Here is an 18,403-nt window from a genome sequence, read left to right as displayed (position 1 = left end):
TTTGTCCAGTCATGCTAGGCACGAGCTGAAAACTATTGAGGCGTAACAGTGACAACAACAACGTTTTTCTGTGAAAATTGAATAAACGGTTAAACACAATAAACGAATCCCAACAATCGTTTCGTTGAAGCTTATTATTTGTTGTTTTCCTTTAGATGGTAAAATGAGCCAAAGCGAATTGGAAAGTCCAGAGGAACCATATACTGATCATCCATTAACACCTGTAAGTCAAATCAAAAGCAAGTTTGATTTTCATTGTTATTCTAATGCATGGTTGGCAAACTTTTTTGTTGCAACATAAAGTAATCTTTTCAGAGCTATTGAAGGCCCACTACGTAAAACCATACTACAAATACAGTGGCGATTTTAGAAAATTCGTTTTAAGTTTGAGGTATTAGAATGGCTCATTCTATTCACATTTTGCTCTAAGTAATGGTATGTTTAGTATATATTAACTTTTGACTTCACAAGTAACATTACAGTTCAAGTAGTTTAAGACACGTGTTGTTTGCAAACCAATTTGTGTAGTAATATGCAACTCAAACAAGTTTATTAAGCGAAACGCAAAAAATGCGTCTATTTTGTTTTAGTTGGTGAATAGTTTACCTTAGACATGTGCTCAATACATAAAAGATTAACATTATATCAACTCTACATCTGAATGGCGGCTCCCGCAATCACATAAAAAGTTTGCATCAAACATAATACAAATACATTATGCTAGTCTTGTTTTAAAATTTGGATAAATAAAATATGTTGGGAGAAATTGCATTGTGCAAGTAGTTAGTTCACACAACGTTGGGCTGTTGACACCAAGAAAAGGTGAAATGTTACACAGCGCCTTTAAGCCGAAAATACCGCCATGCCACAATGTAAAACATACTATAAAACAAAGATTATCCCAAATTTTGCGTTTACATATAGTTAAAGTTGGCAAAAAATATACTTCGGCAGGCATTCTCAGGGCCACATTTCGCATGCAGGCCTGACCAAGCTGAGACAATATAAAATTTTCTAGCTAGACCAACTGTAAAAATACAGTGCAATGTATGGCTATCACATGACCAACAACTACATGATAATACTTAGCTATTCAAAAGTAACTCATGGCCTACTAAAAATGGCTCTGCAGCCAACTTTGGACTGGGGCCCACAGTCTGCTGACCACTGTTCTAATGAGTAATGACTTGAGCCGCAGTTTTATATAACCGTACTTGACCTTATACACTGAACACAAACACTAACTTGCACCCTAACCCCGCGAAATGTGTGTTATTTAACAATGCTATAAACCAGGGGTCGGCAACCTTTTCAGCTGAGATAGCCATAACCCGAAGTATTTTTGGTTGTAATCTCATAAGAGCCGTATTATATTTTTGAACAATTGTTTAGGTTTGCAAAAATAGTAATTTAAAATGGGTCGCTTAAAAAGTCAACATAGTAAGCGCAAAAAAATACATCGGATATGTTTGTAACTTGGTTACGGAGTGCCGTGGCATGAAAAAGACCTTTTGGATGCAAAGGGATTTGTAGTCATAATAAGAAATGATATAGATCAAACTTATCTGCAAGCAAGATACATCATTAAAAGTGCCATATGGCGTCATCAAAAGAGTCATATAAGGCTTGCAAGCCATAGTTTCCCAACCCCTGCTATAAACCACAAACAAATAATTATTTATCATGACTCGAGTTTGTGCCTTTTGCCTAATGTTCAAATTAAATCAAATCTGATTATTTGGGTTGGGGTGATCATTTACGTTTTTCACCTTTCACACAACTTGTATATCTACGGCAACCTAATCCACAGCATCCAAAACACATTTTTGTAGTTTTAGTTTGTTGACAGTTCACATTACTTTGGAATTACTTTCTGTTTCTGTCAACCATCAGATTTTGATAAGAATTGTTGATTCAAAATTATGAATTAGCTAGAACTAACTGTTACCGGCTACTGCGGCGATTGTTCCAGGTTGTTTTATAGCACAACAAAAGGCTAATGTTTAAGGTGATTTTAATTGTGGTGGAAATAGAATTTGCTTTACAAACAAAATGACAGTTGACTGTAATTTAAGGTGAAAAGCTTACTTATAATACTGTAGTTATTGTAATAAACTAAAAATTTGTATGCTAATAGGTGACCAAGACTTAGGATAAGACAGGAAGTTTTAATATTTTAACAGTTATCTAGGCAGGGATATATACAATTAAATATCAAAAACAGTTAAAATAACCGCACCAGATATTCTAGTTTAAAAAATAATTTAATTGTGTGAAAATGTTGTCATCGAGTGCTGTCTGTTAGGGTAGTTTAATAGTCATTGTTACCATCAACCGAAAAGGTGTTTGACAGAAAAGAGTTGGTCTACTAATTCAGATCAAATGCAAAGATGACATCATAAACATGATTAATTCGTCTTGAGCACTTGTCACTAAAACAATACTAGACTTGCACACATGTTTTTACTCCGTTTACATTAATATGGCATTTGTTTTCACTTAATTTCAATATTTACAATTTCCAAGGTATGTAAAAAATGGTATAGGTGCCGTGTTGGCAATAATATAAACATTTGTTACCAATATTAGTCAAAAAAGGTAATATCAGTCGATCGATCTGTAGTAAAAATATCCCCCCAAGTGTTTTAAACTATTTACAAAATTGTTTTGCAGTTGTAATTTGGGCTCATTTGTGTGCATCCAAATAATTTTGTTGCAAACTTAATACTATTTTCTACTTTAAATAAATACAAATAAATTAAGTGATATCTATTATGTTAATTTACATCACTTATCAACATTTTTTTCTCATTAATTTAAATTATTTTTCTTTAAATAGTTTAAATTTTATTGTTTATTATATTTCAGATTGAGGATCTTAACTACAAAGTTTTTGAAAAACAACCTGAAGATTTAAATGTAGTAGATGTCTACAACATTGCTTCCAGTGTTGGTCAAGAATTTGAAAGGCTGACTGATGCCTTTGGAGGTAATTAACTTTTACACACTATTATGCTAACTAATTTTTTTGTATTTTTTATTACTTTGAAATTTAGTATTATACTAATAACAAAATTTAGGTTTTCTAAGTTGGTAATATCTATATTTTAACTCAAATTTCAATTTTTTACTTGTTATTTTAGGAGCGATATTTAGTGGTGTCATGCCAAAAATTATTCGCATTTTGGAGATTTTGGAACTCTTAGTGGTAAAACGACAAGAGGAAATCAATGAAATAGTTGAAGTGAAATCTCAACTACAAAAATTACAGGCTGACAGTAGGCTAAAAGATGTCAAACAAAAAGAAGTATGCGGGTTTGTTGTTTATAGCAATACATTTTATTCATATAACAAAAAATATAATTGTCAGGAGTTGGAAATAGTTGAGTCCAGTTGGAAAGATGAGACCAGAGAATTGCTTCAAAATGTACAAACTTTGCAAGAAGACAACCAAAAGCTCGTTCTTCTGTTCAATGAAAAATTTCAAGTATAAATAGTGTATAATTCAGGGTTTTTTAAACTGGGGGTGGCGCTGATGAGGCTAAATGCGATATGTATGCCATATTGTGCCATGTAAACTTATATTTAATAGCAATTTTTTCTATATTAATAAATGTGATTATACTAAGTAATATTCTAGTCTATATTATGTGTCCGAAGTGATCCATATTTTTTTTTAATTTAGACTATTTTAACCAAATAAATGCAATTTTTCACCCCTTGCAATATAAGGCTTAACTTCAGTTGCATATTTGACCACAAGTTTATTTAACAACAGCAGATTTTTTAGGATTAATTTTTGTTTTAATTTTGTATAATTATTCTTCTGCAACACATCTTAATACAAGTGGCCATTGTGACATAACAAACAGCTACAATGTACTACAGATGCTGATTTACATAGGTGCATTTTGCTAAAGAAAAACACAAATATAAAAAGAAATTATAATTCTATATTTTTTTATTCAAGGAAACATGCATACATATGTGTTAATAACTGAGATCTAGCCCTTCTGAAGTTGCTTTTTGACCAACGATTACGGCTTACATATAATTAGTACACCGAAAGCCAAAAAGGTCTATACTTTTTAATAAGCCTTTTTTGTACTGAGCGCTGTTTATATTGATATGTAAGCACTGTCTGTATAAAGCAGCCTGTTAGCTCGGCCTTTGTGGATATAAAACAAATTAGAGGGGCGCAAGTTTTAATATATTGTGTAAAGGGGGGCGAGCCTGAAAAGTTTAAAAACCTCTGATATAGTTCAACACATTTTTTTTTGTTTTTTTCTTTAATTACTCAATTTGTAAAATCTTGATAAGATTTCCATATTTTGAACTCATTTACTTACAGGAAGAAAATGACAATGATGTAAATTACACATTGTCGGAACAACAAACATCAATCATTGGAAAGCTGCAACAACAAATTATAAGCCAAAGAGATGAAATTAGGTCAAAAAACAGAACAATTGAAGAACAAAACTATGAAGCTGATGCAGTAAGAAACTTAAAGAATTATATAAAATTGTTTTGCACCTTATACATCAGATTGATAGTATAACTAACTAAGGTATATAAATAGCCTTTTATACACAATTTGGTAATTTAAATATTTAGACAGAGTTGTAATTAAACAAACCATAAAATCAACAGGGGAAATTTCTGTGACAATGTCAATAATAAAACAACACTACATAAGCCTTGAGATAAATAGTTTTAATAGCCTTACTTGTTCTATGACACGCTTTTGTATAAGTAAGAGGATAACAACCAGTATGGTAGAAATTCTGACAACCTTGTGACTATTTCAGCTGATAAATCAGCCAGAAAACCGAAGAAATTAGTACAAAAAAAATTTGTAAAAAAAAAATAATTTAAATTTTTTTTGAAAGATTTATCTCGCAAAAATAAAACTTATGGTTGTTTCTACACATATTTAATTGAATGTAAAATATGTAGGAACATAACGCAGTACATTTGGCAGGGAATAATATTGATGGCATACAGATTGTTTATTATGTTTTTTATATAGTACTCAATTTCTATCATAGAATTGTTGTGTGTTTGCTGTTTTACTTTGATTCTGCAATTACTTCTATATTGAGCTAAAAAAGCAATCGATTCACGGTAGTCACTATTTTTGTTAAATCGGCAAGTATGAGATTCGTATGGGCATATCAGGTTTGCACCAGGCCATGCTTTTCCACCTAAGGCTTTAACTACTTTTTTGGTTGTTTTACTGACGTAAACGCAAAAAAATCTCGCGTTTCATTTGACCATTCGCCTCCTTTTGGTATGATTGTGTCTCAGCAAATTAATTGATCCCAAAAGCACGATACCAGGGTTTCTCAACCGTGGCCCTCGGCCACGGAGCGGTCATTGGGGGCCCACGGGCATAACTCTCTAGTTAGATATTGCAAAAACCAAAGTGTTACTATTTTGAAAATTAACCATAGTTAACGTTATTTTGTGTAGTTTATTACGACTATAAACCATTCTTGTAACGTTTTGGTAACACATTTTCTGACACCTGCTTTGACTCGTCAGTGTAAGGATGTTTAAAGTAGAATATTGGATTCTTTTTATTTGTTTCATCGCGGAAAGTTAAGCCTAATTGGTCGTTGGCGAATGGCAAGTTTGTTAAAGGCCTGTCGCTGTAACAAAACAATTACTGTGCTGCTTCAAACGTAGCCATGCAGTGCGGTGTCAGTATTTTTTGCGCGACCAATTATTACTTGTCGATACCCTTCTCGTAACTATGTTCGACAAATGCTGTTAGCGAGCAACTAGTGTGTAATGTCAGGTGCAACGGTTTCGCAATTTCCGGGCGTTCAGTTGCAAAAGAAACACTCCATCGTAAAACGGGTAAAGTACGCTACAGGGAAATTCAAGGTCATTTTTAGGCCAACATTCACCGGTTTATGCACAGCTTATTTGCAACAGCTTGTAAGTAATAGTATTGCATTAATAAAACGAAAATCGAGAAATCATCTTGACGAATGTAGTGACATCAAAAACATAACCGAATATAAAAAATACATTAGGTGCGTCGAAGAACAAGATTTGTAATGACTAACTAAGTTAATTTAAAAGTAAATGCATTTATTCGTTGATTATTGGCTGTATATGTTAATAACATAAAAAAGTAAACGTGAAAATACGTTAAACACAATGTGAACATACGTTAAACACAATGCTTGGAAAAGTGAAAATACGTTAAACACAATGCTTGTTTTTTTATAAGCAGGGGGCCACGAGGGTAGAGAGCCTTTCAAAGGGGGCCACGAAGCATAAAAGGTTGAGAACCACTGCACTATACATACTATGGCATGCACTGTGTCCCGACTACATTCCACAATTAGTGCCTGCCAAAAATCCGAACCAATAATTTATTTTGTCGAAATTTTACGCCAAAATTTTGCCATATATACGCTAGAAATGCTTTATTTTTCATTATAATTTCACGGCCAGCAATATTTCATGCCAAATGATTTCATTGGCATACTTTTGGATGGGCATTTCATGCCATAGATCTTTGGTGGGAAGGTACTGGAGTGCAATGGGGCACCGTGTGACTCTAACCTTGGCAAACATTGTTTTATTAAATTGGATTATAAAAATTGTTATTGCGAGCAAAATATATTAAAAATTTTCCCAATTTAACCAAAGATTTTTTTTCACGTTTTTCAATCTGGTTTTGAGATGCATGTTTGCACACAAGTTTGCCCCAAAACAGACTGTCCATGTAACATAGTTAGAGTAAGAAAAGCAGGCCTGTGCAGTGTGCACCCCCAGGCACAAGGTTGTACTTTAGCAGGCACATTATGTATTCTTTTAAGTCTCAAAAAAATTTTCGCCTTCTGCCCACCTTATTCTACTTACTTTTTAACACCTGTGTTTAGTGCCTTAGCCTGCCAAGGTTGATATTCCTTAGTTGACCACATCATTTAAGTTTAGGGGCGCGACTAAAAGACCAAAGAATTTTGATATAAGATCAAACTGTAAAATTAAATTGTATATTAATGACGGGAACCAAGTCCAACTGACACTCCAGATTTTCAACATTACAATACATACTACTGCATATAAAATCTAAGTTAAGTCACGGAGTGTTTTCAAAGTCATTTTAATTGAGTTTTGCCTTGTTAGCTCCCTATATTTATACAGGACATTTTAGACGTGGTGAGTTTTCTGAATGGTCTGTGTCTTGCAGTTAGGCCACACGAGTAGTGGACTGGCAAGTTACACATAGAAAACTTGGCTGGCTGAGATTAGAAGATTGTTAATGGTGTTTGACCCCCAGCATATAATGCTGTCCAACACATAAAATGCCAAACATTTTAACATGAGAATGCCCTATATTTTAACATACTTAATACATATTCTTTTTACTATGTAGTATTATAACATGTTTTAAAATAAACTTCAGTTAATTTCCAAACTATAGTTTATATGAATTTATTTTTTTTTTCACGTTATAGGATGTTCTATTTGTAAGATATCAAATAGCATTAGTTACCTGTAATCAATATACTGTTGCCAGAACAACAATTTTTGCAATTAGTTACCTGTAAGCCAGTAACAACCTACTTAAGTGATGTTTAGTTTGCTAAACTCGCTCTTTGATATATATATTTTATATTTTAATTTGTTATATTAGTATTTGCAGGTAGATATAGCTATAGGTTAGGTCTATGGTTTCACCTGAAAGCTAGCAATGGTTATCTAGAAAAAAAACTTTTAATGTACTACTGGACCTGTATTGTCATAATTTCTCCTCTTTTATTTTAAATAGAAAGTTAACTAGAAGTGCTACTCATAGCTACTCATGGTATAGATATAAATTCATCTGTTAAGCATCAATTTCAGGTCATTTATTTTATTCTCACTTTTAGATTTAAGACAAAAAGAACATAATATGATGGATGATGGCTGCTGGGTGCTTTTTGACAATAATGAATTAACATAAAAAAGTATAAAATACTGCCCAAAATAATATAAATATGTGTCAAGTATAAGAATAGCACCTTGTTGCATCCCATATTGTCTCAGCCATAGGAATTACTTGATTTCTTAAAAAATGTTTGGCAGCTATTTAATTGTTCAAATACGTTTTATAAATGTTTAATTTGTTTTTAGCTCCAATCTCAAATTCAGCGTCTCACAAAGTTAAATGTTGGCGTTCGACACAAAGTGTCACTTTTGGAACAGCAGGGAAAGTCATTGATTGAACAGAAAGCTGATCTTGAGTCAAGATTAAATGAAAAGGAAAAATCTAACCTTGACCTTCAATTAAAGTAAGACCTCTTGTCATTAACTTACCTAATTTCTAGGACCCTTCCAAAGATACATGTCAGAGTAGCCATTTTATGCAAATGTCATTATTTTATCTCCTTAAAGTATAGCGTAATGTCACTAATGTTACCTTGTGCTACAAGACTATTGCCGTGCTACCACTGTTTTTAGTGGTGTGCCACTGGTAAATTAAATTGCCCCCTGATGTTTTGCCTAGGTTTGTTTTAAAGCATATGTAAAAAAACAAATATAAAACAAACTAACAATCTTTGATCATAATATTTTAAAATATCATTTTGAGAACCAACTGTAGAATAAGTATGAAAATGTAACAGTATATACAGGCCTAACAGGCTTGTCAACTAACGTGGCTGTAAAACAATCATTATTTTAATTTTGTGGGTTAGTTAACTATAGGATGCACGAAATCCTCTCATGAACTTTGGTTTTACAGCACTTCAGCTTAGCTGAATCTGGCTGATGAGAGATAGATGGTTTGACCACTATGTTATCAGCATATGAGTAAATTTAGCGTGCGACATCATCATACACACATATTTGACCTGTCTGTTTTAAAGGTTGCGCAATCCTACCATAAAAAATTATGCAAGTAATAATACTGAAAAAAATTGTTAAAATATAATATTGATTTACTAACTAATATCCTTGCATGTACAAAAGTGTTTTACCAATTTATTTATATTGAGGTTTTCACACATTGTTGTTATTAATCTCCTTTATTTTAAAAGCTTGCATACTTCGATAGTGCACAGTCTAAAGAATTTAATACTATATATGTCAAGCTGTTTACTGTTATGCAACCTTAATTATTTGTACATTATTTTCGCCATTTTTTTGTGTTTAGAACGTTACCTTCATCACAACCCTCAACCCCTTGCCAAGAAGTTTCATCTAGTAACAGTATAGAAGAGGTTTTAGAAGACAATGTAAATATAATAATCCTATCTGGAATCCATTGTTTTTTACATTTCAAGCTCGTTATCACTTCTACCATTCACATCAATTTTGCTAAATAAAAAAGTAAAAGGTGTTTTGGCTATTTTGGGGGGTTGCTGGTTCTAAAAATGACCTTAGTTTTTAACAATCACATCAATTTTTCACACAAAACGAAACGCTTTAAACTTTTTTATGGTTAGAACAAATAAATAGCATTAGGCATTATACACTTTCACAATTATATAATTGTGTAAGTATGTCTATGTCCAAAAAATGAAAATGAATAAAGGCACATATGTATCTTGATGACAATCCTGGAATTAACATTATTATATGGAAAAATGTTTCACTTTTCTAACTTTCAAGAATGTTTATAATATGCATTCTCCCTAATTCTCGTAAGACACCAACAACCAACAGTAATTGGCTATCATATTAATGTTCCAGTGAAAACTTCTACAGTGAAAACATTGCATTGCATTAAAAACTTCTTGCGGTAGCCTTATCTGCCAAAGAAATTCCTACTGTGTTGTATTAATTGTCTTCTTCTTGGCTATTTATTCTGGTTTTACTCTTTCCGGAGGATACCTCCTTGTTCTCCCGACCAGGCCAAAACATTCATCTCTGGTCTCTTCTCGCTACTCTGCAACCTTCGATGATGCAATCAACTAAGCAATTTAACAGGGCATAAAGTAGACGACATTCAGTCCCATTGCCCTACATTGATTTCTTTTTCCATAGTTTTTTCTTTCTAGGTGGACACTTCCACCTTGCTCTTCACTGATAGCCCCTAATTTTCTGGAAACTAATCCAAATGACTGTGCAGAATGTACAGTTCTACACTCACAACCTAGTTTTTAAATTTCGAAACAGAATTATCGGTTCTTTGTAATTAGGTGATTTTGATAATGTTTTCGGAATCAGCACCCAGTATTAACTTGAGACATGATCTATGTATGTTACATTTATGTAAAATTGATGTAGTGTGGTGTAAAGCTCAATGCTTTACTGTTCCTATTGCCTCTTCCATCATTAAAATGAAAAAAAAAATACATTAATACAAAAACTAAAAGTAAAATGTATATATATAAGTAATTTTGGGAATTAGTATCCCAAAAATTAATTAGCATAAGTCTTTTTGGGGCAGAGCAGTGTTACTTCTAATTTTAACGACAACAAAGGCAAATATTTGAATAAACCAACTGTTTATCAATGTATTTAGGACGACGTCAAAGCATTAAGGGGTCTTATAACATATCCTGACCATTGCAACCTTTTTAAGTCCAAAGCAAATGCTGCCTGACGAAACTAAGTCATTTTTTTACTTTCTTTAGTGGCCAGGGGATCCCCTTCTAGCGAACAAGCTGGTGATTGACCTGAACGACCCGAACCGGCCGCGCTACACATTACAGGAACTGCAAGAAGTTCTCAACGATCGCAACCGCCTCAAAGCTAAGCTGTTTTTGCTAGAGGAGGAACTACTTTTCTACAAGGGGTGGGTACTGGGGACGCCTAAAGTTAAATATAGTTTTTTTGAGATTCGAATCTTCATCTGCCGTTTATATTGGGTAGTTGGAAGCGCTACAAACTCTTCGTTTTACCGCGGATGGCTGCGCCTAAGTGTACCTAATACGCAAGTGGAAAGTTTGGATGTAAGGCATGTCGTTGCTGCAGACCTTAATTCACACTTGCCCTCGCGTAAAAAAATTCACACTTACCAAAACGAATAAATTATAGCGGTTCCAATTACCAAATTTAACTGGCAACATCGGATTCAAATCTAAGATCCCTATATGTGGGGTATACGGAGATATTAAAAAGCTGTTAAACATGGGGGGTCGGCAACGTTTTCCGCGTCGCGGGCGTTACCAAACTCAGCAAGTTTTCGGCAGCCCGTAACAAATTTCCACAACAATTTTGTTATAAAAACGTGTGGCGTTTGTTTGGTTTAAATTTGCAAATATTTTAATTTACAAAAAGACGTGACGCATTGGCCACACACAAAACAAAAGACTTGTTGCTATATGTTTATCATAAAAGAACGCTATTTTTTCATGTTACTTTCATGTTATAAAGTGGACATGCACACATCGCTTTGGCTGAAAAGACCCCTCAAAACCCAAATATACTTCAAGCCAAAAATATTCCTGTTTCTAGTTTGTAAAAAGAGGTCGCGGGCCGGATAATGTACACTGGCGGATCCGGCCCGCTGGCCGTAGGTTACCGATTCCTGGTACACAACATAAAAAATAGGTTGAAGAGCACTGCCATAGTGGGCACTGAGCACCTTGGTAGTTTTGTGCACAAATCAGCGACACGTTCACCAAACCTCTGAAATGTGGGATATAAGTTTTCAATGTTTTACCACTGGTTGAACACATGTTGAGACAATAATCGGTATCTATACGAAATAATATAGATTTGTATTGACTTTAAAATAAATACAACAAAACTTTGACGTTGGCGTTTTGCAACAAAATAATAAAAGTCACGAATAAGATTAGTTGGGTTTACTGGTTAAATAATTTCACTACGTCTCGTGGATCTCTGTCAATGATATTCTGCAATTACTTTAGGTTTTCCTAATTTTCTTTTCTTTGCATGATAAAGATCGGTATTCTCGCATTATATTAAAATTAGATAAACGGCATTAAAAAGCCATTTAAAACATTCTAGGCTGAATTAAATCCGCACACGAGCTTTACCATAATTTAAGTTTGAAATACAGTATACTATGTCGAAATTTTCACATTTCATATTAATTTTTTTTTCTTTTAACATTTCGGCGGTCCATGATCCCAAACCTTTGCATGCGATTTAATTTCCTAATTTTGCACGTTGTTTATTTGACTTGAAGCACAACTTTTAATTATTTTGCCCGTATTTTTGCATGTTTTCGACAACACAGATTGGCAAGAAAACTCGGCTAGTAAGTAACACAATTATATTTTCTGTTTAATTTGTTTTAAAATAAACTGCATGCTATGTGCTTATGATTTTAACTTGGTAACGCATAGTGATGATATAACATTTATTTAACGTTTGTCGTAATTCGATTAAATCCAGTCAAAGTAAAATGTTGTTTCCTAATTTTCCAGCGACGAATCGTGGGAGGAATTAAACTTCAACGAAATCCGGGAATCGAAGAAAGCGCTTGAGGGGAAAACTAAACCTGCAGAAAGCGGCATAAGGAAATTGTTAGTTGTTAATTGTTCATTTTTTAGACTTTTATATTTCTGTTACACTATAAATTTACCTTAATTTGTTGTTTATTGTTGTTTTCTTAGTTTAATCGTCACACATTAAGTATTTTTGTTGCCCCACATTATAGTGGAATGACGTATTTTTTTAACAAATTTTAAGCTTTTCCTATCTTACTGGCGACGTTACCTGGCGGAAATCGAGTCAGCCTGATCCAACCAGCTCAAAAGAAGCAGCCAAACCCCGTCACCAAGTGGTGGATTCGGCCGACGAGGAAGACCTGCTGTCGACAGGAGACATCGAAAAGCTACTTCCCGGAGTTACGGTGACACAGTACGACGAAATAGAGGACCCACCCCAGTCCTCTGAAATGCAGGTCATGTCATCGGATTCGGTGCGCAACGATCTCGTACCGTAATAAAAGTACCGTTATACAAAGCTTAAAACTTTTGTTTCGTCTTGTCTCAAAAATGCAACTGTAAAAACCAAGAGCTTTCGCATTTAAGGATTGAAAACTAATTTTTACACAATAGGCCTACCATTTTAAGTATACATATTCTTTATTCGTGATTCTACTTATTTGTAGTGGTTCGTTGGTATGATTGCTAAAAGTTCGCTTTTTGTTAATACTGTATACTTTAGCAATATGCTTTCGAACCACAAGCCTCAAATTCTAAATATTAAGTATGTTATTTTCATCAGAAGTATTTTCCTTCAAGAAACTATAAAATATAATTTTTTTGTTTAAATAAACGCTTGACGAGTGATTTTACTTCGACTACGGACTACACCCAGAATTAATCAGCCTTTCTGTACCGCTGTTTTTTGAAGATTTATCACCAAGTTTTATTTTTTCTATTTACTATTTACTTACACACTATGTTTTTGCATTTGTATGTTGATAAAATTAAAACTTGTGATATAAGTTTTATTTAAAATCGTTTAATACTTTTTGAGCAGTTGTTTGCAATAACTCTCAGGCGCAACAAATAGTGTTATATTGCGACAATTTTACGATTATCAAATCGGTGTGCCAATGTTGCCGCAATTAAACTTTGCCTTAAATGCCATTTGATAATTTTTTTTCGTTTATAAAAATGGTGAAACCTTCATGCTTTTTAACTTGCAATCACTGTAATAAACATTCTTTGAAGCTTTTGCGTTTGTCAATTTCTTTTTTTCGAGAAATGTCAAAATAGTCAGCGTTTGCGTTTTTACGTGTTTCCCAAAGGCATAAAACTTAAAACATATAGCACAACGACCAACTGCGATATGCTTGATATCAATCACACCAGGGGTCCTAAACTTTTTACGCGGACACCAAAAAATACATTTTGGTTCGCGTGGACCAGGGTCGGCATGTAGTTTTTACAGTGGACTTGGAAACCGGCTGTTTTGGGTCCAACAAATGTGAAACTGAAGCTTAAATATATTAAAAGAAAAAAAAGGTACCAAAACGTTTTTTTAACTCTTTTATTTCAATTAGGCCTTTATGGAGCCTCTAAAACTATTCCACGTATCCCTTGGGGTCCACGAACGCCAGAAGAAACCATGAATTATATAGCCTACCTATGGAACATGTTAATCAACCCAATCGACGATAACGTTCTGCTCTTTATTTTAATAATTTAACGCCCAACTTCAACCAGACTACAAATAAGTCAACGTGTTTACTGACGTGACTGTAACGCTTAACCTGACCATGCATTTAACCATACATAATTTATCGCTTATTTTCGACTTCACTGCCGAGGTTGAGACGAGTCGTGTTCAGAGGGTAGACGACTGACTAAAGTTTGTAGCTATTTTCGTCACTGCCGTGTTAGTAAATTTATGGCAGATGAAATTCTGGTACAGCATAGGTTATGTTTTTTATCTGACACTGACTTAAACTACTATCAGCTTATTTTGCTGTACAAAAAAGTTATTTAAAAAAGTGTAAAGAAAAACTTTAAATTCTGTAAAAACAGAAGTAATTTGAATGCAGCAAATATAGTCCTTATAACTTGTATGGATTATTAAAATATTTTTTGCTCAAAATTCAAAACTGTAATAAGAAATATAGCCTAGGCCTACATAGGCTATATGAATAATGTGCTAATAATTAAAGACGGACTCTTGTATTCCTGTGTGTTTACAAAATTGTGGATTAATCTGTAGGCTACCTAATTTTCTCTGTTTAAAAGCCCGTGGTGATATTGCATTCCGAAATAACATACAGACGGGGTTTTGTCGTTTACATGAAAATATTATTTGTTATAGTTTAGCATTGAGTACGAAATAAATAAATGTTAGGCATTGTTTCTCTAGCTAGTTGTTTTATTCTGATGTATTTTAACAACAAAATATTTATAAGGTGCGGTAACATAGACGAATTATCATCGTTGAACATCCAAAAGATATGTTTAAGAATCCGTTTTCCTCTGCTTCTGTGGCTCCTGAAATTACTGTCAATGAACCTGTAAAAAATGAAAAGACTGTTAACCTGGATAACCCAGAAATTGTAAGAGATTGCTTTCAAACCGACATTTCAACACTAGACGAACAAGGGGCGGTCAAAGATAATGTCACTGAACAAAACAGAAAAACCAATGAAAACATAATCCAAGTTCAGCCGGCACCAAAGGGAAATATTTTCGTTATTTCTTCTTCTAAAGATAAGAATATTTCTGCAAACGAGAGCCGTCGTCCTAACGAAGGTATGATTTAAGTTATATCGATAAAAAAAAAACGAATGACCTTTCATAAACAATGTTTTTTAGTGCGTTTTTTTGAGCTACATTAATAGGCCTACATTGCAATGCTTGACTGTCTTAAAGATTACATTTTTATAAAGGAAGCCTAGGGCCTTTACAGTTTTTAAATGAAATTTCGCTGCCAACAGCAATTAAGGCTGTCTTCCCAACCTTTTTCAAGGCGACCGAAAATTAAAAAAAAAAACATCAAACTGGGTTAATCTTTAGTCTACTGGTAATGGAGCGGACCAGCAGGATAAAATATAACCGTAACACATTTGCTGTTCTCGATCGAAATCAATGGCAAATTGAATGGATTTTAAATATATTTAAGAAGGAAGGGCGTTCGCGCGAAGCGCTGGAATTTTTGGCGTTTATCAGTTGATATTACCGGACTTTTTATTTAGAATAAACGTTACGCATTGAATATTTATCGAGACGTGTTTCCAAGAATAAAATTGTATGGTGCGTTCCTTTTTTATTAAATTTTGAATTTGGCATGGTGTTAATCAGGTGGTGTCAGGGCAGGCCTATTCACGGCGCATTTTAGTAAAATCTTCCCCTGCTTCTGGTATAGTACAATTTCTGAATAGTGAAATGTATTAGGCTATAAAACATCCGGTGTTAATTATGTAAATATGTTTTATGGCCAGACCCTCGAACGCGGAAAACTATATTGCAGACAAATCACTAGGCTACTATAGACGAAATATGAAACGGCAACGCAAAACAGATATTAAGGCTTCAATAAAAAATACAGCGCACAAAACCTGACCACGTTAATTTGCGCGCTGGGACAAAGTTTTACTCAAGTAGAGTCCTAGGCTTTAACAAGATATAAAGCGCACCTTGAGGTAAAACGTAGCTCAAGTTATGCGCAAAACGCCAGTGTCGTAACGACTTAACTTAAATGCACTAAACTAAAGTCACGGTTTTCAAAAGACTTGACTTGACTTCTTCAGGACAACTGACTTGGGTTGAAATGATTTGTTTCTTTAGGCATTTTCATTATATAATTGGGGTATATATATTAAGTTTCGCACATAAAACATTTCTTGCTATATGTCGCGTTGTGTGTAATGTTTTAGTTGAGTTATTGCTCATATTCGGACTAGTTTACCAAATTTAATTGTTTGAGATAAATGTTGTTACTTAATTTTTTTTACACATGACTTTTTTTTTTACTTAATCATTTACAACACTACATTGTAAAACGCTTATGTGATAAATTGACATATGGTGTGGAAAGTAGGTAATCAAGCCACATCCAGTTCATTTTAACGAAATGTATGACACTAAATGTATGACTATAAGACCCATACCTGTAAGAATACGTCCAAAATTCATGGCACCTGCCGTTTTAGTGTCGACGTTTGGACGATCTAGTTTGAACGGCGCCGCTGTTTTGACACTGGATGGTTTGCCCCTGTTTGGGGTCAGTGGGGGCTAATTCTAGGGGTTAGAAATTGGATAGGGTTAAAATTATTATGGAAGTTAGTGATGTATTTAGGGGTTGGGTTTTGGGTTATTTTAAAATTTGGCCTGAATATGGCCATATTTAGAAGTTATAACGATTTTTAGGTACCGTATCATAATTTGTCTTGATCCGAACTGTGTTTTTATTTTCGATGTTGTTCTTATTTCGGTCTTATGGAGTTCGTATGAAACACGTTTATTTCTGTTTAAAAAGTTTAATATAAAACGATTTTTAAGGGTATAAAACGATTTTTTTAACGACCTATAGTCTGTTTTTTACGTACACACGCGCAGTACCAAATTTCCAAACGGATAAGGCGCAAACTCTAAATCATAAAGGTGGAATTGTATTGGGTGGAATATTTTCGAAACATGATTGATAGTGGATAAACTATATGACAACCCCATGAGTTGATTGCTGAATATCCACCTTTTTTGTGACTGAAATTAGTGAAATCAAGTTGGCTGTATATTGAATCCAGAGGGACTCGACGACTACGGCAGTCGACACCCAACCAAATAGAACGGCGATCCATTTTTTTTATTTTACTTTCATTTTGTACTTAAATTTTTTACTTTTCATTTTTTGACTTAAATGAACCTAATCCGCCATCTACAGTTCTACACTTGTTTATTTACTGGCGTACACGTGCTTATTTGCCGGAGTGGCGTAATTTTGTTGAACAGAATGCAATTATGAGATAATAATGCCATATGTCAAGCGTGACGTTTGCAATTGTCTTAATATTAATCAATTGGTTTCAATTGTGTATAGTTTTTTAGCTTGACAGGCCACCCAGAAGAATTACTTAGGGTCGCGACCCAAACGTTGAGAAACACTCTTCTAAAATTTTGTTTGAAGTATGCTGTTTATAAATGCCAGCTAACAAAGTCTTATAAACCAAAGTATCCTTCAAGAAGTTTGAATTGACTTGTATACATAAGCGGATATATAATAGCCAAACAGTACGATTTGGGTAGACATGGCTTCGTACCCTGCTTGTATTGGAAACCAAAACATCAATACAAAAACGAACTGTTTTTGCGCCAACACAGAAGAATCACACATAACGTCTCGTCTGGTGGTGCCAGAGAGCTCCAAAGCTGATGTTCAAACGCCGTTACATTCCGCAAGGATTTTCAAAGTACAGCCTGTATTGCCAACCAAAGTAAGTTTATCAAATCATGTTTCATACTTATACAGATAAATCTACAAAATATTGTAGTGTGCAAGTAAGGCTGGTACTATTTGGCATCTGCCCCCTGCTTTGCTCTATTGAACTTAACCTTCGCGACGGCTCTGCTTGAACGATTTTACTCTTTCAACCTTTCATTTTTTAATTTGGGAACTTCCCAACCAGTCTGCATTCTGTGGCAGGTGTACACCCGAGATTTTTTAAAGCAATTTGTGTACACACTTAACTTAGTAACATGAACAGCTAAATTAAAAAAAAACATGTTGAATTGTGGTAGATTTTCGAACTTTAGGTGTGCATAAAACCTTGATTGGCACCTGCGCACCTCAAAGTTTAGTGCTACACACCCGAGATCTTTGCGTAAAGTGCCATGAAATGAAGACTCGCTTCCCAAGTGTTTAAAAACTTGCACGAGCTTTCTTTCCCGTTTTATTTGTTAAGGATTTTAGAATAGGTTTGATTTTTATTTACAATTTATTATAAAGACAAAAAAAGTACTCGGCCTACATGGTTATGATTTTTAAATTACTTTTTATTTTATTT

The 18,403-nt window shown here is 34.0% G+C and overlaps 1 protein-coding gene across 2 annotated transcripts; it reads left to right on the top strand.

Annotated features, from left to right (window-relative positions):
* The first annotated feature begins 56 nt into the window (after nucleotides 1-56).
* LOC146168416 (RILP-like protein 1) lies at nucleotides 57-13,611 on the top strand. Of its 2 annotated transcripts, XM_083388839.1 has the most exons (11): nucleotides 57-223; nucleotides 2,869-2,989; nucleotides 3,144-3,307; nucleotides 3,371-3,487; nucleotides 4,352-4,498; nucleotides 8,140-8,297; nucleotides 9,161-9,242; nucleotides 10,587-10,747; nucleotides 12,161-12,181; nucleotides 12,351-12,449; nucleotides 12,616-13,611. In XM_083388839.1, the coding sequence occupies exons 1-11, from the start codon at nucleotides 164-166 to the stop codon at nucleotides 12,869-12,871; spliced, it is 1,386 nt and encodes a 461-aa protein (XP_083244965.1). In that variant the 5' UTR covers nucleotides 57-163; the 3' UTR covers nucleotides 12,872-13,611. The 2 variants fall into 2 exon arrangements, with proteins under 2 accessions (XP_083244965.1, XP_083244966.1); XM_083388840.1 differs by lacking the exon at nucleotides 12,161-12,181.
* The last annotated feature ends 4,792 nt before the right edge of the window (nucleotides 13,612-18,403 follow it).

Source organism: Ascidiella aspersa, chromosome 1 (genome assembly GCF_963924565.1).
Source record: "Ascidiella aspersa chromosome 1, kaAscAspe10.2, whole genome shotgun sequence".
Lineage (NCBI taxonomy): Eukaryota > Metazoa > Chordata > Ascidiacea > Phlebobranchia > Ascidiidae > Ascidiella > Ascidiella aspersa.
The sequence above is the reverse complement of the archived record's forward strand: the minus strand, read 5'-3'. Positions and strand labels throughout refer to the sequence as shown.

Coding starts and splice junctions, on each gene's coding strand:
- LOC146168416 (XM_083388839.1), top strand. CDS start 164: ATGAGCCAAAGCGAATTGGAAAGTCCAGAGGAACCATATACTGATCAT. Junction 3,488..4,351: donor TGTTCAATGAAAAATTTCAA/GTATAAATAGTG, acceptor ATTTACTTACAG/GAAGAAAATGACAATGATGT. Junction 10,748..12,160: donor GAACTACTTTTCTACAAGGG/GTGGGTACTGGG, acceptor TCGACAACACAG/ATTGGCAAGAAAACTCGGCT.